A 22,537-nucleotide genomic window follows, 5' to 3' on the forward strand; every position below is an offset into this window, starting at 1 on the left:
TCTAATGATTTTCTCTCCCAAATTCTTCTAATGTTTTTATTACCACATTTCAAACATTCTATCCCTAATTCTAAATTGAACACTGTGTTAGTTGAACCATATAAAATTTTTGATACTCAACTGTTTATGACCTAGGGAAACTGTTATTTTATATAATTTGACAGAATAAGTTTTGTAACTGTAATTTCCGTCCCACCTTATTTTAAAATTAAAAACAACTAAATTACAATATTTACATTTTTTTCTAGAGAAGGCCCACTTTTAGGGTATTCTTATATGATAAATATACCACGTTAATTTTTTTCTGAGAACCAGTGGCCCATAACTATGAAAAAGTACTTGGTTCCAACCTATAACGATAGACTTAGTACTTCCAAAAAATTTATTGAGAAATTCTTACTTCCAGTAAAAAACAAAATTCTTAAAAAATATTTAAGAATTCGTACCCAGTTTCTACTTGGTATTTACATTTGAAAAGTACTCTAATATTTTGTGACATTTAATTTTCCAGGTTGAACACATAAAATGCAGACAAAATCTAATACACTCAAGACATAAGAATTATTCATGAATGTGAAATTCTAGATCAAAATAGTCAAAGCAATCTGCTATGCCATTTTTGTTTTGAAAAGTTTAATGTGAGGGATTCTTAAAGGAAATTTTTTATTTTGATCCTTATTTGTCTATTGTGAACACTTCTGAAGGACCAATGATATGAGAGCATCCCTAGCACCCCTCATAGACATATATACATCAAGCTAAATGGCCACAGTGGAAGAGCAGTCAGCTGAGAGTCAGGAGGCTGGATTCCAGGGTCAGCCCCGGCATTCACTTACAAGGTGCCACTGGGTACAAGGCAAAGCATCTCTGAGACTGAGTTTAACTGATTTTCTCAAGTCTTAGCCAGCTGTCTCACAATTTAATACAGTTGAGTGGATTTTGAAGCCACTCACTTTTAGGGATGCATTTAAGGTATCATTTAGATGAATGACCATGCTTAAATGAGAAATTTTATTGTTTTGCTATTCTACTTCAATAGAAAGACACCTGATAATATGTAAGCTTGGGGGGGGGTGAGATATTTTTCTACTGTGAATATCTCTCAGGAGAAACTAAAATATATTTAGGCATTACACACGGGATTATGTCATCCCATTTGGTGTACACAGTTTGCTTTCTCTGGCTTTCAAAATTACAGACCTGGTTTTCTATCAGCCATTTCCAGCACTTCTCGCTGAGCGCTGGGATTAGGCTTCAGAGTAGGTAACCATGGGCACCACCCACTGCTTGTACACAGCAAGGATCCAGATAAAACACATGTCTGACCATCTTTTTCATGATAGACAACACAGTCCACTGGGTTACTCTTTGGGGGTATTTTCTCTGAGAGAAAAAACAAAATGCTCTAACTATAAAAGTCTACTTCATTCTCAAAATTTTTAAATGCTTCTTCCTTCTAGACCCACATAATTATAAGAATTTTTTTAAAAAAACCATTACCAAAAGCATTTGAATTTTTAGGCTGCAAGAAAATACTCTTCAGTTAAATAATTAAATTCAATTAAAACAATTAAATACCAGTTAACTGTCTGATAGGACAATCATTTAAAGCTTTCGCTAAACTTTTTTTTTAGGCCCTGAAGCTCTTTTTAATGTAAGTTTTATTTTACCCTTTATTTTTCTATATTTTCTTAATTTTCTAACATCCTAGCATTACTTTCATAATCAGTAAAATGAGGAAATTTGAAAAACTGAGAAAAATGAGGCCAGTAATAATTAATGTTTAAAAAATTATCACCAACTTTGATATACACATCAGTCTCTGAAAACCTTTTTTGGTAACTTACACAAATATATAAATTCATATAAACTGAATGTGATGCAGCTTTATAAACCTGAGGCCGTGCTGTCTGTTCCTTAGATTTCTATTTCACAGGAGCTAGTATGTAAAAATCCAGTGGAAACTATGTACACTCAGTTACCGAGACCTTATTTTTTAACATGACAGTGGTGATAAAAAAAAATCCATGAAAGTTCCTCAACCACGATTAATTCAAAAAGTGAAAATGAACATTAATTTATTCTCAGGAACAATAATCTTTAAATAGTACTTAAGTTTTAATGGTATAAATTGTAAGTCTGTAAAGAAATCACATTATAATTCGAGTTTTAGTTTCTTCTAGCATTACAAAGTGGGGCCTCTGTGTGTGTTTGTATGTCTGTGTGGTTGGTGGTGGGAGGAACGGTTTCTACTTTAGTCCGTTTGTATCCTTATCTGAAACCTTTTAGAAAATATACTACAGCTACTAGTGCTATGATGACTTCCACTATTATTAATATAATACATTAAGAGCTTACCACTCAAGTTCATAGTACTCGTTGGATTCTATCATGAGGTAGGTTCTATGCTACCAGAGACAGGGTAAGAAACTTCCTTACGCTGCTTTGCTAGTAGGTGCAGAGCTGGGATCTGAATCTGGGCAATTTGGCTCTAGAATCAACAGGCTTAATCACCACACAATATAACCTCACGTAACGCCAACTACGATGAGTAAAAGGACAAGATAAGATGACAAGCATCAAAATGACTTAGGACACCCCCAGTTTGCATAAGTACTCTAAAGTAATGACTACACATTACAGACTGAAGCGATTTTCAGAATTATTTAGGAAAAAATAAATAATAAGCAAAAGGTAAACTAGTCTCTTTAAATGTTCTTTAGCATGTGTATATGGAAGATCAGGAATACAGGGGTGGGAACAGTTGCAAAAAAATCTAATGAAGAGCTTAATGTCAGGAAAATTACTTTAATCTTCTAGGTATGATACTCTCTTCTGATCTTCTGCATAGGATTAAGAATAAATAAGAACACAGAAAAGAAATAAGCCATCGATTAAAACCAACATGCCAAAGACAGCATAGTTATAATTGGTTGAGTGGGGATGGGTAGTTTATAAGTGTCTCCACAGTCCTCATATGAGTGGCAGGAAACTGATGTTTCCGCCATGAGTCCCCTTCTCTCTCTACTCCAGCAGCTACTCAGTGCAAAGCATTGTTTGTACTCTTTTCTCCCCTCCACCTAATGTGGCTTTAATTATTCCTTTCTTCTATCATTTCAACTAATTCCCAAGGGGAAGAACTCACTTACAATTCTTTATACAATAAATTGTATTCCTGAATTTGATCATCGAAAGTCATACAGTAGAAGACAGAATGACGCCTCACCAAAAGCAAATTTTTCTTGGCTTATTGATTGATGTTGGAATTCAGCTGCCATGTAACCTACTGGTTCAGTCATTTTAATTCTCCAAATCAATTTCAAATTATTGGGAATTAGCTAAATATCAATCAAGTTACAGATATTCTAAATTAGACATCTCATTTATATATACATTAGACAAGCACTTGAGATTTAGAATGAAATGCTGCAAAGACAAAATCTCTGTTTCAGAAATGTAAACTAGTTATTCATGGCCATTTTAGTTTACAAAGGAAATTTTATACTGGAGGTAAGTTAGTTCAGCCTTTCTGTATAAAAATTCAGTCTCAGTCTATGATTGCTATAGACACAGCCCACATGCCTCCTCTCAGGAGCCGCAGCTCAAAGCCTAGGAAGCAAAGTGTCCCCAGTGCAGCATAAAGTATCGTCTCAGGGAGTGGGCACCAGGGAACTCAGCATCAGCATCTCCCCAGCATCAGGAGCACCTCCTTTTAGCACTGAAGGTAGGAGGGATCCAGGACGGGTGTTCACACTGTTAACATACACAGTCTGCAAATCTATTCTACTTTAAAGAGAATTTTTAACTTTAAAAGGCAGATTTAAGTATTGTAATACATACCAAGAAACTGTGTCTGCCTCATCCTACTACTCATGACATAAAATGGAATAGGTATATTCGGCCCTGTAGGCTGGGCAAATTCTTATAACTCCAGGTAATGGAGTAGACCTTTCAAGGTGGGTCCTTTCCGAGGAGTGATGAAAACTCAGTGTCCTTCTGTGGTGGAGTTCTTTCTCATCTGCTGTTGATTTTGCTCGTCTGCTCTGGTAGCAGCTAAGTGAACCTTCAAGACCATGGCTTATTTGTTCTGTTTTCCAGATCTATTTAAACTAAGCATTTTAAAATTGCATTATTAGTTTTAAAAACCATATTGGTTATATGTTTGTTAGACAAAAATTAGCTTAAACTATATCTGAATATATATATTCTGAATATTTCAAGTATATTTCCTGACCATATACTACAATGTTAGATTATAAAAGCAATAATACATGAGTAATAGAGCATCAGGTTAGACATGGAAGAATGAATACACATGTACACACACACACACACACACACACACACACACACACACACACACACGTCATCAACCAAGATGGTTCTCAAGTGATCTGTCCAGTCTTTTTAAAAATAAAAAAACTTGAAGAATTAAACAGCTACCACTGCCACCACTTCCTTTTGAGGAAACATCACAGACTTCATGATTAGGAGATTTTCCCCTTACATTAGATATATTTTCCTTTATTTAATTTTATCCATTACTTTTAGTTACCATTTTAGGTTATTTCTCAAAAATCCTGTTTCCCCTTGCTACCCTTTAATTACGTCTAGATATTATCGACTCTGTCTTTTTCTTCTCTCTCTGCTCCACTGCCTCAGCCTATTAGTCATTATTTGGCTCGTATCTATGGATTTGATATCTTTAATCCTTTGTTATAAATTGGTTCTTTCAACTTCAGTTGGTTCTTAAATTCTTCCAATCATCTCATATTTTTCTAAATTTCACCTCTTTTGGCTTATTGCTTTAAATAGCCTCACCTGTCATGTAGGAAAAAATAAAACAAGAGATATTGATTTCATTGTTTTCAATTGTAATAATCTAAAACCGTTCATGAAAAAGGATATATTGCTTAATCAGCAACATATGATTAATATAAATAAGATAAATCACGTTCTTATAATATATGACAAATTTAAGATATTAATCAGAAGTAAAAATAATTGTCACCATTACAAAAAGCTTCTAGAGACATATATAAAAAGCTTTGACACATTCTTGCTGTCACACGGAGAATGCATACAATTAACAATAACAATGAAAACAAAGAATGGTAAGAAAGCATTCTCTTTAACTGAAACATAAGAAAAAAGGAGATGTTATAATTTAGAAGAAATCATGACTCCTATCAACAGATAATAGTAAAATCCACTCTTAGGGAAAAACACATATTATTTTATGTACATATGTATGTGTAATATTATACATATATATTCTGCTTTAGTATGTTAAAGCAGATGTGAGTCCAAAAAAAACCCAAACAGGGCTTCCCTGGTGGCGCAGTGGTTGAGAATCCGCCTGCCAACGCAGGGGACACGGGTTCGAGCCCTGGTCCGGGAAGATCCCACATGCCGCGGAGCAACTAAGCCCATGTGCCACAATTACTGAGCCTGCGCTCTAGAGCCCGTGAGCCACAACTAATGAAGCCCGTGTGCCTAGAGCCCATGCTCCACAACAAGAGAAGCCACCGCAATGAGAAGCCCGCACACCACAACGAAGAGTAGCCCCCGTTCGCTGCAACTAGAGAAAGCCCGTGTGCAGCAACTGAGACCCAATGCAGACAAAAAAATAACAAAAAAACAAATGGTAAATTCTACTGTTCGTTAGTCATAAATCAAACCTAACTTTCTGAAAATCAAACCAATTCCTTATAAACAGAGGAGGACTTGGAGAAAGTTATACTGACATGAATAAAGATTTTTTTAAAAAGGGCCACAAGATGAGTACTTAATTAAAACACACACACACACAGACACACACACGGACACACACACATGGACATACACACTTTCTTTAGGCTGTTGAAATATAAAGTCTTTAATTCTCCATTAAAAAAAAACAAAACAAACCTTGATTATAAGCTTTAAAACCATTTGAAGATGTGGAAGACTGTCTGCCTTTCAGCCTACTTCAAAGCCAGTGAAGAAATCATTTCTTCTTCTTCCAACTCAAAGTATGTTTAGGAGCAGAACATCTGATAGAAGTGGTATTGCCAATCTAACCAATTTTAAAATATAAAGTGTTTCTAGCAATATTTGGATACATATAATTTGACAAAAAAAGTTTTATAAACCTAAGCTTTAAAAAATAGAAAATATAAGCCCCAACAAAAAAAGCATAATTTGTAATTGAAAGAAAATAATATTTTGTAGAAAAAAAGTTGTCCTTCCAAAAAGAGACAAAAATGACTAACTTTTATTTCCCAAGAGAATTATGCCACTTTTATACAACAAAATTACAGTCACCACAAATTGCTTTCAACAATTCCACTGCTGCTTCATTTGACCACTTGAAAATCAAAATTCTTTCAGATTATAAATATAACTTTTTATAACTCTGTTATTACGTACTGTGAATGGGGAAAGTGGGCCAATCTTGTGGCCGTAGCGTCGAACGGCCTCTCTGATGTGGCAGGGCTGGATGGCATCGCTGTGAGTCTCAACACCACAGGCCGCAGTGCTCTGCGACAGAAAAACACATAAATTGTTACTAAATCAAAAACACACAACAGAACTACAGTGTATAAAATATGAAAATAAACTTTTATAAAATGGACGGTTTTTCCCCTTAGGATGCACATCATTGCTGCCATATACTACATCTAAAAAAAAATTCCATTAACAAATCAAAGATGACTTTTACATGACCCCTTCCTAGCAGACCAACCAAATGCAATTTTTATGCCCCCAATATTTCACCTAGGCCTACATGTCAAGGTACAGAAGAATACAGCCACTTGCGTGCAGATGAAAAGTGTCATAGGGGCTTGCTGAAAGAACCACAGGAAACTATTTTTTTAAAAAACATTTAAACATTTATCATTATAAATGTTTCTTGGGAGCCTGTTGGACATATTTCTGAAATAACTTGAGGGTCATCAATTTTAAAATTAAAAATGTAAAATTGCTATATATTTATTTATAATACTGTGGACCGTCATAAAAGATCATTTCGACTTGGTTCCTAGTTTTCTAGGTATCCTCCATGCAGAAACAAAATAAAACAAAACTTTCTATTTTAATCTGCCTCATCTGTAAAAGGCAGGTTTGAAAGTACAAAGAAACATAAGAAACAGAAAGATTATTTGCAATAAGACTATGGATATCAACTCAAGAAATGTGTGCAACATGACTTAAAAAAAATAAAATCGGGGCATTATAGTCTCATGATTCAGTTGTAGGCTCTGGCTTCCCAAATACCTGGGTCCAGATCCCAGCCATATCAGTTACCAGTTCTGTCAAGTTATGTAATATCTCTGCACTTTAGTTTCCTCATCTGTAAACTGGATAATAATTATAATTGCTCTATAGGGTTGCTGTGAAAATTAAATGAGTTGATATGTGTAAACCACTTAGAACGGTGCCTGACACGTTAGCTATTAACAACATTAGGCTATTATTTACATTAAAAATGGAACCTCCATGTTCTTGAAATGATAAGCTAATTTACTTAAAAGTGCAGTGGATACCAGATGCCAGGTCATCAACATTAAAGAATCAAGAGAAAGAAATAGTAGCCTGTGTGTTACTATAACTCTGGTCTAGAGGTACCACTCTCAGAATTCCTTATAGGAGTATATCTAGTACAACCTCTAGGGATAGCAATTTGGCAAATCTTATCAAAATGAAAAAACACAACCCTTTTTGACCCAATAATTTCACCTCTAAGAATTTATCCTACGGACACATTACACGGTACAAAATAATAGATAGATAGATAGATAGGTAGATATTCACCGCTGTGCTACCTAAATTCATGAAGCAAATGTTCATCAACGAGAGAACAATGAAGTCAATTATGATACATTCATTCAGTGCAACAGAAACCACAGCAACACCAAAAAGCATGAAACAGTTCCATACACATTCCTGTGGAGCTATCTCTAAGATACACTGTTTGAAAAAATACTAGGTGACCAACTGGATAACTATGTTAACCAGCTGTTTTTTAAAAAAAAGCTGAACATTATATGCTCATTTAAGCTTAGAATATTTCCACAAAGGTACCCCAAAAATCAGTAACAGTGCTTATCTCTTGGAGTATAGGTGGGTGTCTGGAGGACATGGGTTAGAGGAAATATTTTTCACTGTATATCCTTCTGTACCTTTTAAATATACTTTTTGTGCTTCTTCTATTATAAACTAGTAAAATAATTGTAAAAATTCCTATGAAGAGCATCAGCTAATTATCCAAGCTGAACCTGAAATAAGACTTAAAATATAAAACAAAACAGATCTTGATTATTTTTATTATTTTAACAAGATTTGAAATAAGCCAGATAGGAATTTACTCTAGGCTATCTTTCTCAATTTCATTCCAACAATACCCTAAATAACATATCAGCTATGCCCACAATAACAAGGATTAAGTTATCTTAACCCCTCACTTTGGCACTCATATAGAAGTACACACACAGAGTTTTTTCTTTTCCTCTCTTTCTTTTTTTTTAAATTGTGCTTTCCTGATTCTCATTCCAAATACTTTGTTTCAGTTGGAATATATTAGAATAAATGCAATTATCAGGTACCCAGTAAGGCTAAAGACTCTTCTGTGAAGTCCACTTGGCTCCAAGATGTGAACATGACTAATACAGACTCATGATCTGCTAGGGATAACAAGTACTTGTGAAGTCGAGGCATTCTACTCATTTGTGGAAATGAATGCAAATAATTAGCTGGATTTGGAATCTAAAGTTAAGTTTTCCAGAAACTCAAGTGGAAACTCAATTGGAAACACAAAAGGGGGACATCAAGAGGGTCAATAACCTGCAGACTAAGTGGGTGGGGCGTCCTTCCAGCGCATTCTTCTGTGGAAGCTCCTTTCTGCTTGAAAATTGGATTTATTTTTCATTTCTTTTCTCCATGGCCAGTGGAGAGTCTACTCTTCCTCTACTTTCCCCAATAAATTTGGTTCTGGTATAGAACATTTTGGTCAAAATCTCTCAGAACCTCTGGCATGGCGATCCAATGGGACTTGAGCACACTGAAGTAGGAAGCATAAGTTAGAAACTACTTGTGGTTGCTATTTGTAAGATGTGGTAACACGTAAGCCAGGCCTGTTTGAATCATGTTATCGCTGCTAAAACGAAGCTAACCTACATAAAAATAAAAATATTCACTTTTGTGAAAAATGTCATTAAAATTTCTATCTTGCCAGTTTCAGGTTTACCTGCTATAATTAAGCAACTGCAAACATCAGCATAAGTTACTATGTGCACTTCTACACTTTCCTGATTTGCCTATTGAGTTCTTTGGAAGGAAACCTTTAAATCTGAAATGTTGTATTCGCGGTATGGTTTCTACCGCAATAAGTATCTTCTCGTTTCTGTAAATATCTAGTCCCTCACCAAGGTACTCGAAATCTGTTTAAATTCAAAATTCATATTAAGTTTAGAATTTTTACTTCAGCAGTGACTTCATAAATCTTGTAATAGTCTTCAAAATTGTTACAGGATTAGCATTAAATTTGTGTATTTGCTACCTAATATAAAAATATTATATGTTATAAATACATATAAAGAATATTATATTTATGTACCAATTCAGCTTTCTCATTCTGCTTGTGCCCACATTATAGAATATTCTTTAAGTTTTCAAAAATGAAACCCACATGTTTGATAAAATACTGAGTGCTGTTGTCTATAGTGTGTTTGTCAAAATCTCTGTGGGGACTAAACTCTTTATTTCCTAAAGTAAAGTACAAGGTGCTTCATAAAGTTCTTCATATGTCAGGTATTCTTCCTCTTGGCTGCATTCATACTCCATTCTTGTATTCTTCCATTTCATTTTTATTTATGTCTTTTTATTCAGAAACTGTTGCTGGGTATTGGAAGCTCAAGTATCATATAGAGTCCTCCATGCTTCCCACATTTGAGTATTGTCCCTCTGCTTGTACTTGCTGGCTTGTATTGAATAAAATTCCCCAACAGCTTGAACTCTCAACTGTGGTACAAGAAGTTACATTGAAACTTTGGTTGCCCCAGGATCTCTTACAAAAGTCTGTACCTCTCCTGACTCTTTTCTTCTGAACTTAAGAGTTGTTGGGAAGAAACAGCTTTTAAAGAAATTTTATCCTTTCTCAGCCTTCCCCTTGCCGGTAATCTAATATTTAAGAAGGACCTGGAATCTCAGATAATTGCCTCTTATTCTTTTCACATCCATAATGGTGGACTAGATCTTTTGTTAAACTTGAAACATTAGATTTTTTTTTTTTTTTTGGCGATATGCGGGCCTCTCACTGTCGTGGCCTCTCCTGTTGCAGAGCACAGGCTCCGGACGCGCAGGCTCAGCAGCCATGGCTCACGGGCCCAGCCGCTCTGTGGCATGTGGGATCTTCCCAGACCGGGGCACGAACCTGCGTCCCCTTCATCGGCAGGCGGACTCTCAACCACTGCGCCACCAGGGAAGCCCGAAACATTAGATTTTACAGAGGAGTAATACGTATCTCAGGTTAGAGCAAGTGAAAGGTTAGTAGCACTATTACTGACTTCTGTCACTCACCGACCACATGGGTTGATGTATGACTTCTTTCTCCTCACTCTTGTACATAGAGCTCTCTCAGTGCTTTGTGTCTATAGAGGATTTCTTTTCAGATGAAGTTGGGCCATTCTTTGGCCAAAGGCTATAGTATAATACAATTAATTTTCTCATTTCAAAATTTAATTGAGATGTTAAATTTGTCATTCTATATAACTAGGAAGAGATTTTTTTTTAACTAAGGAAATTAAAACTAAAAAAGGTATTGAAGACAAGAAAGAATCACCAAATTCAAGGATTCATAATTATAAAATTTAGAAAAAAACACACTATATTATCTATTCTAAACTTCCCCAACTCCTTCCCTACGTTATAGATGACAGAGTGAAGATAAGGGACACTCCCATGATTAAAATGATAGTATTAAGATATGGTTATACATCAAATCCCTTGGCTTCTAGTACGCATAGCTAGTATATAATAGAGGCTTTATTATTTTACGTAGAATGAACTGTACCATGTTACCAACATAGCTGAGGTTTCCAGTGAGTAAAAATCAAAATATAGCAAGAGTTTGAACGTAGAAAGATGTGGATGAGTAAATAGAGAAAAAATCAATTATTTTATGTATGCATAATAACCAGGTTAATTACAACTTCCTACATACTTTGTAAAGAAAATCCACTGAAGAGGTCTTTTAGGTAACATTTTATTAGCCTAGTTTTATTTATTGAATGAGTTGGAGAGCACTACAGCTGAAAATCTTTAAAACTACTTTATAATATAGAAGTTCCTTATAGTTCAGAGTTTCCCTTTATAAATAATCAGTGAGCTCTGTCATTTTGAAAACAAAAGGGGGAGTTCAGATGTGAGGATGAAATTTAAATCTGCTTACTATCAGTTATAAAATTATATCTTGGCATAGCTCCACTACTAGTAATGGCAAATGGTTCCTATTGTGCCAACAAACTTGTAGATAAAAGTATAAAGTTTGGACAAATTATAAAAAACAAGTATCTGAAAGCAAAAGAGACTGATCTAACACAGGCAGAAACTGAAAGGCGGCGTACCCATATTTAGAAGAAGGGAATGGCTGTGGGTTGAGTTTTCCGTTTTTACTGTTTTAGCCCAAGGGTAGGCTCCAGTCAGTATAGGGAGGACATGACCTTAGAGGCATGAAGAACTATAGGCCAGAGTTCAGGGCAACCACAGTATGTGTAAAGTGGAAAAGAAAATCCCAAAAAGGACAGAATCAAAGAAGGGAAGTTCCAAATTCAGTGTATAAATTTTACCCAGTCTTTGGGTAACTTCTTAACTATTCCTTTGTGGTACCAAATCCAAAAAACCCAGGTAATCAGGTAAAGTTAAGTGAAGTGAAGAGAGAATCTAGCTGCTGAAGAGGAATTTGAGTTTGGACTTTAGAGTTCAATCTAGAAAAGTAAACTGCCTGCTTAGCACACATATGCACACACCACCACCACCACCAACTCTCTTCATAGGAATATAACAGAATCTGAAATCTCTACAATATATTACTCACAATGTCCAGGATATAACAAAATTACTAGACATGCAACAATACAAGAAACTGTGACTTATACTCAATGGAGACTAAAATAATCCAGGTATTTAATTTATCATACAAGGATTTTAAAGCAGCTATTATGAAATAAAATAAACTTGTAATAAATGATAAAAAATAATAGCACAGAGAGATCAGCTTGATGCTTTGTGACCACCTGGAGGGGTGGGATAGGGAGGGTGGGAGATGCAAGAGGGAACAGATATGGGAACATATGTATATGTATAACTGATTCACTTTGTTATAAAGTAGAAACTAACACACCATTGTAAAGCAATTATACCCCAATAAAGATGTTAAAAAAATAAATAGTAGAAAAATGTAAACTACAAAAAGAAATCAAAAGGAAATTACACAACTATAAAATAAAATATCAGAACTAATACATTACTGGATGAGTGTTAAGATTGAAGGTGACAGTAGATAGAGTTTGGAACATAAAGGAAGATCAATAGAAGTCATCCAATCTGAAGAACAGAGAGAAAAGATTGAAAGAGAAATTAAACAGAGCTTCAGGGATATGTGGAACAATATCCGAGTAACTAACGAATATGTACTTGGAGTCTCAGAAGGGGAGAAGAGGGAGCATGAGGCAGACAAAATATCTTAAGAAATAATTGCTGATAATCCCCCCCAAATTTAAAAATATTTCATTTTCAAGAAGCTCAGTGAATCCTAAGCAGAATAAATACAAAAGAAAACCATTTCTATGGATATCATGGCCAAATTGCTGAAAACCAAAAATAAAGATACAATTCTGAAAGCATCCAGAGAAAAATAATACATTACATACATAGAAACAAAACTACAAAATCTACTGACGTGATTAAAAGAAAAAGGATGCTAGAAAACAGTGGAATGATATAATTAAAGTACTGAAAATGAAACTGCCAATCCAGAATTCTATAGCCAGAGAAAATATCTTCCAGAAATGAAGGAAAAGTAAAGATATTTTCAGAAAAATGAAAATTAAGAGAAACCACCACCAGCCAGCATGTGCTATAACAAGTGCTAAATAAAATTTAGTAGAACAAAAAAGGAAAATGATACCAGAAGGAAAGTCTGATCATCGAAAAGAAATAGAGGGACAGTGGAAACGGTAAATGTTAAAGTCATTTGATTACTTAAGGCAAAAACAGTGTTATGGTTTATAACATGTCAACGTAAGATGTATATCAACTATAGCATAAAGAACAAGACTAAAGTAGATAAACCTATATAAATATAAAAGTCTTACATTTCATGTGAGTAAAACAGTACAATAACAACTCTAAGTACATTGAAAATTTAAGGATCTATATTGTAGTCCTTAGCATAGCCACTAAAAAATGATGCAAAGAGATATCACTAAGAAATCAGTAGATACATTAAAATGGATTTCTAAAGGAGTGTATAATTAAACCTAAAGGAAAATAGGAAAGAAAAACAGAAAAAAAAATAGAGAAAACAAGTAGCAAAATAACTGACCTGTATCTGAACCTTGTCAATACACACATTAAGCATCACAGATTTAAAGACTAAAATTAAAAGATACAGAAAGAAAGGAAAAAGAAGAGCCAACAATTTTTTGTTTACAAGAGATGTACTTTAAATATTAAACATACAGATATACTGAAAGGAAATGGAGAGAAAAACATATATCATTTAAATAGCATAAGAAGGCTGGAATAGCTATATTAATCAGATAAAACAGTTCAAGATGGATAGTATTCCAGTGATGAAAAGAGAGATTTCATAAAGATAAGTAAATGGAGAGATATGCCATGTTCATGGATTATAAGACTTGGTATTGTGAAGACATTTATATCCTCAAATTGATGTAAGATTTCAATCCAAACCCCTTCAAAATCTCACTAGGCTTTTCCTTTTTCTTTCTCTCTTTCTATATCTCCCTCTCTTTCTTTCTTTTTCTGGGTAGAAACTAAATTTTAATTCTAAAATTTACATAGAAATGCAAGGATACAACATATCCATATTAAACCTGAAAAATAAAGTTTGAGGACCTACACTACCTGACTTTGAGACCTACTATAAGCTACAGTAATCAAGGCAGATGACAATGACAAAAGAACTGACAAGTCAATAAAACAAAATTGAAATCCTAGAAATAAATCAACACAGATATACGGTCATTTGAATTTCAACAAAGCCACCAAAGCAATCCAATGGGAGAAAAGAGTCTTCAACAAATGGTTCTGCGATAACTAGATATATGTAAAAAAGTGAACATGGCCTCAACTCATAAAAGACACAAAACTTAATCTGACTCGGTTAATGGAACTTAACATAAAAGGTAAAGCTAAAAAGCTTCCAGAAGAAAACACAGGAGAACATCATCATGAATTGGGAGTAGCCAAAGCTTTCTTAGACAGAACACAGAAAACAATAAACAAAAGAGAAAATTGGATAAATTAGACTTCATTAGAAGTTCAAAACTTCTGCTCAACAAAATACACCATTAAGACAATGAACAGGTGAACTACAAACAGAGAGAAAATATGTGAAAAACATATATTTGACATAGGATTGTTATACAGAATATATAAAGAACTCCTACAAATTGTAACAAGAGACAACCCTACCTCAAAAATGTTGTGTAAAATATTTGAAGAGACTCCTTCTTGAGGAAGATATATGAATGGCCAATTGGCACATGAAAAAATGCTCAGCATTATCAGTCACCAGGAAAATACAAACTCAAACTATAGTGAATTATTATTAAATACCCATCAGAATGGTTAAAAGTAAAAACAATGACAACACCAAATGTTGATGAGCGTGTGGAGCAACTGAAATTCTCATATATTGCTAAGAAAGTATAAAATGATACAACCATTTGGGAAAAAAGTTCTTGCAGTTTCTTTAAAAACTGAACACGTAGCTACTCTATCACCCGGTAATTTCATTCCTAGCTATCTACCTAAGAGAAATGAAAGCATGTGTCCATAAAGACTTGTACAATAATGCTCATAACAGGTTTATTCATAATACCTCAAAAACTGGAAATAGCCTAGGTGTCCACCAAAAATGAGAATGAGTAAACAGATATATACAAGCAACTTACTCATCAATAAAAAAGAATAAATTATACTTATACTGAAAAACATAAACTTCAAAAGTGTCCTGAAAGAAATTTCACACATAAGAGTATACATACTATATTCTCTTTATATGAGGTTCTAGAATGGAAAAAACTAATGTATGATGAAAAAAACAGAACAGTGTTTGCCTTTCTGAGGATGGTGACAGGATTGTCTGGAGGAGGTATGAAGGAACTTTCTGAACTGATGGTAATGTTTTTTATCTTGAGAGGGGATTAGAAAACAACAAATTTATACATTTGTCAAAATTCATCAAATGGTATACTTAAGAATTGAGTGGTATACTGAATATAAATGTTACCTTTAAAAAAAAGGAACCATAAACAAATTATACATAATGAAATGTTTAGGAATGAAAAGTAAGCTGATGTATGCAGCTTACTTTTTTCAATGTATTAAAAAAAATGAACAGATGGATGGATTAAAGAACAACTGGATGCATATATATAGTAAATGCAAATATAGTAAATATATAGTTAATATATTAAATATAGTAAAATGTTAACTGTAGGCTTCCCTGGTGGCACAGGGATTAAGAATCCACCTGCCAATGCAGGGGACATGGGTCTGAGCCATGGTCCGGGAAGATCCCACATGCCATGGAGCAACTAAGTCTGTGCGCCACAACTACTGAGCCTGTACTCTAGAGCCTGTGAGCCACAACTACTGAGCCCACGTGCCACAACTACTGAAGCCTGTGCACCTAGAGCCCGTGCTCCGCAATAAGAGAAGACACCGCAATGAGAAGCCCGCGCACTGCAACGAAGAGTAGCCCCCCACTCACCGCAACTAGAGGAAGCCCGAGTGCAGCAGCGAAGACCCAACACAGCCAAAAGTAAATAAAAAAACAAACAAAACAAAACAAAAAAAACACATTGAGATACCACTACTCAAAAAAAAATACCTTAAAAAATGTTAATTGTAGAATCTAGATGGCAGATATATGGTATTCGCTCTACAATTCTTTTAACTATTTTGTGTTTGAAAATTTTTATATTAGAAAAACTCAATTATCTTGCTGTAAACTGGCTGCTTCTAAAAATTAGATTTATGAGAAAAATAGAACACATTTTCCATACTCATTTGGTCCATTCTGCACCAAAAAAGAAAGGAAAAAAAAAAAGAAAAAGAAAAAATATCACTGACCTTTTTTCTCTTCCTTTGTTTGGTTTTAGCTGAGTCTTGTCCAGCACTCCCATTCCCTAGGGATCCTGATGTGGTTCTCCCTGAGAGCTGTGATCCAGATGATGGAGTGCTTGGTGTAGGAGGAGGTGTGTTCTCAGGAGAGTCTGGGTAGGACCTTAGGCAAGACCCCTGTCCAAAGAGATGTGGCTTTGAAATCAAGCAACCAGAACTTCTACTAACATTTGAGTTTGTTTAACATCTCATGAATTCAGTAATATTTGAAAGTTATAAAAACACAGTTTATTATTATCCAGTCCACAGAAATGATGCCACCATCTTACCCCTAAGGGTCTAAATATATTAATTTTTAACCTGTCTGATCATTTAGATAAAAATCAGGATTCCTCAGATACAGCTTCCAAAATTTCTGCTGATTTTGTCAAACAGAGATATTTTTACTGAGAAGTTTTGTCAGTGTTTCAAACTTACTCAAAAGGAAGTTCTAAACTTTCTCCCCAAACAGGATGCCTTCTAGACATTCTTTGTAACATGGTGACCAGCCTTCGCCTAGTAACTCAAACTCAGTGCTTTAGGGTCACTGTAGATAGATCTCTAGCTCCTCCAACACCTAGTTCCTTCCTTCATTCAGAACATGCCTCCTATCTATCTGCTTTCTTTGGTTATGACTGCAAGTCTGTTCTCTCTTCCATGTGGAAGCACTTCAAATACTGAAGACTGTTTATTTCACAGCCTCTTCTCTTCTATAGGTCAAACACCTCAAGTTCCTTTCACCACTTATTATGAGACATGCTTTCAGGTTCCTCCTCCCGCCCATTACTCTCCTTTAGAGATCCTTCACTTTGTCAATATCCATCCTACAGGATGGTGCCTAAACATTGAAACAAAATAAAAAACATTTTCTTTTCAGTAACATCACAATATTGGCTCCTAAGAAGTGTATAGGCAAATAAAAGTTTCTAAGTCTTTTTCATGTATGGTATTGTTAATTCTACATTATCCTCTTACTATCTACTGGCCTACAATTCTCTGTAATGTATTTTAAAAATTATGTTAGGCTTGGTAAAATGTTTTGCTGAAATTCAGATATTGTTTTCAATAGTATTTCTTTGATCTTCTTGCCTAGAAACATCAAACAAGAAGGAATAAACCTAATGTGGCATGAGTTGTTCTTAGAAAAAACAAGGTAACTCCTAGAGATCATTGCTTCCAGTATATGAATCATATATTAGAAAACAAAATCTAGAAAATTAACTCAAATTAACCTTGATAATCTGAGAAACCCAAGCTTAACTAGCTCAGTTCCTTATATAGTTAGTATTCAAGAACGATAATTATTAAAATAGAATACACTGTGTGAACTCCATGCCTTGAGTTTCCAATTCCAAGCTACTGTACATAGCACCTCCATCTGGATCTTCTTAAAATACCCTTTTGAACTCATCAACCTTTAGCCAAGAAACTTTCAATTCTTCCTTAATAACTCTAAGCGTCTAAGGCCTTTATTTTCTAATCTAACTCCCCACTACCCCTTCTCAATGAATTCTTGGCTTGAATATTTTAATCACAGTTTCTTCCCCCCAGTACAATTACACTTATGCTGCCTCTGAGGCCTAGAGTACTTTCCCCACTTTTACCATCTCATAAAAGTCTTATTTTTCCTTCAACACCCAACTTCCTCTCTGAAGTCTTCTTTCATGGTAATTAGGGAGTTGTTTTTAATCTCTGAAATTTCTGTCTATGCCACTCATTTGGAAATTAGTACATACAATCTTGAATTGTTTGTTTGTTTGCTCGTTAAGTTACTTCCTTGGTTGTTTTACAGAATGTTCTATCTCCCTAAATACAGATCATATTAGTCTCAGAGCCCCCATTTGTACCTAATTTGGTAAAGTCCTTAAAGCAGGCCTTTGATAGTGGTGGCTGATTTGCAATGTTGATGTGTATGATTCCTTCTCTAGAGTGGCCATTCTTTTTGTGTCGTGTCAGGTAATAAAGGGCAGAAAGACTTCCAGTCTCTCCGAATGTTCATTCTGACCACCAGTCACGTTGAAGGAGGGGTGTCTGGCAAGTCAGGGAAAAGCTTGAGGCTTGTACTAACATATTTAGCCAGGATACTTCCGGACACTCATGCTCCCACCTCCCAGAGAGCCCAGGAAATTCAGCACACATAAGCCATCTTTCTTAACGGCCGGGTAGCTGGGAATAGCAGCTGTGGTTGCTGAGCAGTTGCCCAGGGCAGCTTGGCCACCCTGGAGAACCGAGAAAGTGGGAGGGACATAAAGAGTTTTCCTAGCCCCGTAAGCAATCCCTTGAACGTTAAGGGAAAACTAGGCTTGTTATGTTCACTGTAAATTTCTTCAATTAGAAATGTTACAACGAATTTGTCTGATGTTAATGAAAAGCATACTTATACACATATTCATAAAGTGAACATGTATCAAAGACAGTTTAAAGGGTGTTCTTTGACATCATAATTTGGGTTTGTAACATAAAGAAAACAAATAGTGTTTAATCAACTGGGTAAGCTTTAGGGACTTTTAAAGTATATTCGCTGATAATAATGTATGACCTTTTCCAAGACAAAAATGGATTTTTAATGAGCATAAACATTTTAATTCTTACTTTAGTTCTAAGCCAATCTGGTTCTACAAGGGGCATAAAAAGATGTCAAACTTTTGGCATGTAATAAGATATAGGCATATATCTTTATATATTTTATATGTATCCTAGAGCAGAGATATACCTAAATTTGGAGTTTACTGGGTTCACAGATCCCTTATATCTGCAGAATGGTTTCAGAAGGTCTCTCAACACCCTGAAACTGTGTACAAAATTTGCAAATGTCTTTACGGAGAAAGGATTTACAGTTTTCTTCAGATTCTTTGAATGGCTTAGCCATTTTCAGGTTATATGTTTCACCCAACTTGATCCAAAGTTCACTTCACAATTATACATGCAGATGTTAACCTAACCTCCTTGCTTCCTTCTCTATGGTTATTAGGTTGAATTATATGAAACTGATGTTTATGTTAGTAAAAAAAAGTCAAATTATTGGCAAATTCATTAAATAGATATTACATTTCTGGTTTTTAGGCACATGCTGCTTAAAGAGAATATTTTTTATGCCCAAAATGATACACAGTTATTACACAAAGTCTTAAAGTTGGCAAGATGAATTTATAGTCCCCACAGGTGGGGATCCCAGCAACATAAATGGCATCAGAAAGGATGTGATTATCATATGATAGGGCCAATTGAAACACAAAGGATAAACGGAGCCATGCTTCTTTAAATCATGTTTAGAGATAAATCAATAACTGGAAAGTAAAACTATCAATAAATGCCAGGAATTATTATTACACGAATAATAATGATTCTCTCATCTTTGAAGCAAAAAGAAATAACTTTTCTCAATGTTATTCAATTACCTAAACCAGGTGTTTTAGGGCCAGATTGTTAGGGCCTGGTACATAGTACGTATTTGTTTGAATGCTGAATGTATTAAGATTCTTTGACTGAAGGCTATATATTCCTACACAATCTTTTTCTTAGAACTACATGTAAATACCAGACGTGAGAAAAAAATCCACAGATGGGTCAAAGACAGATTTTTTAAATACTTACCTCAGCAGAGCTGTGATACTGAATGAAGGTGGCAGAAATGGCATGGCTGAAGGGGTCTCCTGCCTTGGTTACCATGTCCTGCCTCACAAGAAGAGCCAGATCCACTAACTAGAAGATCAGAGCAATGAAACTAAAGTCACACAAATGGAAATAATCATCAGTGTCACTGAAATGGTAAAGCTAAAAGCAATATATCCCAAACGTTATTGATAATACTGTCTGCCTAAAAATCTGTATTGTGGACATGAACATATGCTTTCATTGGCTGGCAAATGGACCTACCCATGAACATAAATGATATATTCTGACCTCCTAGTGGAGTGGTTCTCAAAGTTTGTAATCACTAGGGAAACATTTAATTTTTTTAATTAATTAATTTATTTATTTTTGGCTTAGTCAGGTCTTAGTTGCAGCCCGTGGGATCTTTCACTGCGGCGGGGGCTTCTCTCTAGTTGTGGTGCCAGGGCTCTCTAGTTGTGGTGTGTGGGCTCCAGAGTACATGGGCTCTGTAGTTGTGGCACAGGTGCTTAGTTGCCCCGTGGCATGTGGGATCTTAGTTCCCCAACCAGGGATCGAACCTGTGTCCCCTGCACTGGAAGGCAGATTCTTAACCACTGGACCACCAGGGAAAACCTGGGAAACATTTTAAAATACATATTTCTGGGTTCCAAGCTCCAAGATTCTAATTCAGTAGGTCTGCTCTGGGGTGTAGCTGAGAAATTTACATTTTAAACAAGAACCAAGGAGATGCTGATGCTTGTAGTCTAAGAACCATGCTCTGAGAAACTAGAGGGCAGTGATTCCAGACTCAGATTTTGGTAAGCACTCAGTAGACTGTACATTTCTAGAAAGCTGCTTTTCAAAGCTCAAAAATAATCTCTAAGCAAGAGAGATGTGTACTTAGAATTCAGTGTTGAGGAAAAGTATGCAAGTATTCCATTTCTGGTTTGGCTAAAGTTGCAAGAAACAGTCACTTTTAGCCTAACACCCACCGGGGCTGAGGATGCAAAGAAACATAACTGAACTAAATTTTAGAAAATGATGAGATTATCATAGGAGAGAACTCATGGCTGTTCTCATTCCTGGTAGAGCAGCAGGTGGAAGAAGAATTGATGATGGACAGGGATAGGGAGAAAGGAGCTATATATGGCCTGATACGACAGATTAGAATTCTTACCTGTGCCACAGTTTCGTACGCTAAATATGCTAAAATTTCCATAGCGACAACATTGGGCTTTATCTCCAAACTGCTGCAGTCCAACCAGTCTCGAAATTTGGAGGCTTTTTTGGCTAGCCATTAAAAAAAAAAGTATAGAAAATTTAGCTTTGGAAGTGTTTTAATACTGCATATTATTATCACAGAATGAAAAACATTTCTATTGAAAATTGCATATGAAAAACAATGCATATAATATGCAACGTTTTTGAACTTATATTCTAGCCCCCCCCAAAATCCCTTATACATTTGCGTCTTTAGTATCTCTGCTACATAACACTGTATACTAAATCACTTAATGTTTAGCACTTCTTACAATGTGTCAGAATAAGTTATCATTGGCCATAGCTTATGTTATAACAGTAGTCAGAGAATTACTTGCTTGATGTAACTTTAATTTATTCTTGTGGAAAGAAAATCCTGCAAGAAAGAACCTGTGATAAAAAAGGAACATATAGAAATTGTATTTTTAATACCTTTCAAAATGTGTCTATTACTTGAATAGGCTCAAAGTTGTGAATTTAGACTTAAATAGAATAAACTGATATCTGGCCTGATCTAAATCCCTGGTTACATTTTCCTGATTGCAAAGATGTCCAAATTCTTCAGCCTGACTCTCACAACCACCCAGACTGATTCCAACCTGCCTTTATATTATTCCCTATTAAAATGTCACTGGCCTTTAGTATAATCCTCTGTGTTCACCCCTGCATGGGATTCTCTATCACTCTGTTTCATTCATATGAATCCTGCCCATACAAGCCAAAGGTATACATCCTCAACTCTAGTCATTTACTGAACACTTATATCATCAGAGATCCTTTTGAGTCTGCTTATAATTTCTCAAGCCAAATTACAAGTTTTTTGTGGACCAACACCATGCGTCACGTCTCTCTGCATACCTAACAGTACCAAGCACATATGGAACCTTCTGGTAAATATCTCTAAACCACCACAGTGCTAAGCAGAATCTAACTTGACATAGGTCCTTCATTAGATATTACTAATTTAACTAGTGACCCAGAGGGAAAAGATTGATGGTGAAGATTTTATCATATCTATAACATAATCATCTTTTTAAAAATCCAATGATTATTCTTTTGATTAATCTGGTCCCACAGGTCTATAAAACACTTAACAGTAACTCCAAGCATGATGTTTTGATCCTTATAGATAAAGTCTTCATGGATTCCACATACAGAAGAGTTTTCTGTGAAATAAATCACAGGAGACATTAAGTCCTGCTATCGAAGCACATATCCAAAGCTGTCAGCTGTGGCAGAATTATGATAATCCCGCTTAAAGCTATCTCCCTAAAGTAACCAATCTTCC

The 22,537-nt window shown here is 35.2% G+C and overlaps 1 protein-coding gene across 12 annotated transcripts in view; it reads right to left on the reverse strand.

Moving 5' to 3' along the window:
• SUPT3H (SPT3 homolog, SAGA and STAGA complex component) overlaps positions 1-22,537 on the reverse strand; it is a 448,516-nt gene that overhangs the window by 100,052 nt on the left and 325,927 nt on the right. For all 12 annotated transcript variants that reach the window (XR_009565771.1, XR_009565773.1, XR_009565769.1 and 9 more), the window contains 4 exons: positions 21,167-21,279; positions 19,990-20,097; positions 16,366-16,533; positions 6,412-6,522 (listed from right to left, as the gene is read on the reverse strand). Coding sequence is in view for 5 of the 12 variants with exons in the window: in XM_030870554.2 (XP_030726414.1) it covers positions 6,412-6,522; positions 16,366-16,533; positions 19,990-20,097; positions 21,167-21,279 (500 nt within the window). In the remaining 7 variants the exon portion in view is untranslated. The remainder of the gene's footprint in view (positions 1-6,411; positions 6,523-16,365; positions 16,534-19,989; positions 20,098-21,166; positions 21,280-22,537) is intronic.

Source organism: Globicephala melas, chromosome 11 (genome assembly GCF_963455315.2).
Source record: "Globicephala melas chromosome 11, mGloMel1.2, whole genome shotgun sequence".
NCBI classification, from domain to species: Eukaryota; Metazoa; Chordata; class Mammalia; order Artiodactyla; family Delphinidae; genus Globicephala; species Globicephala melas.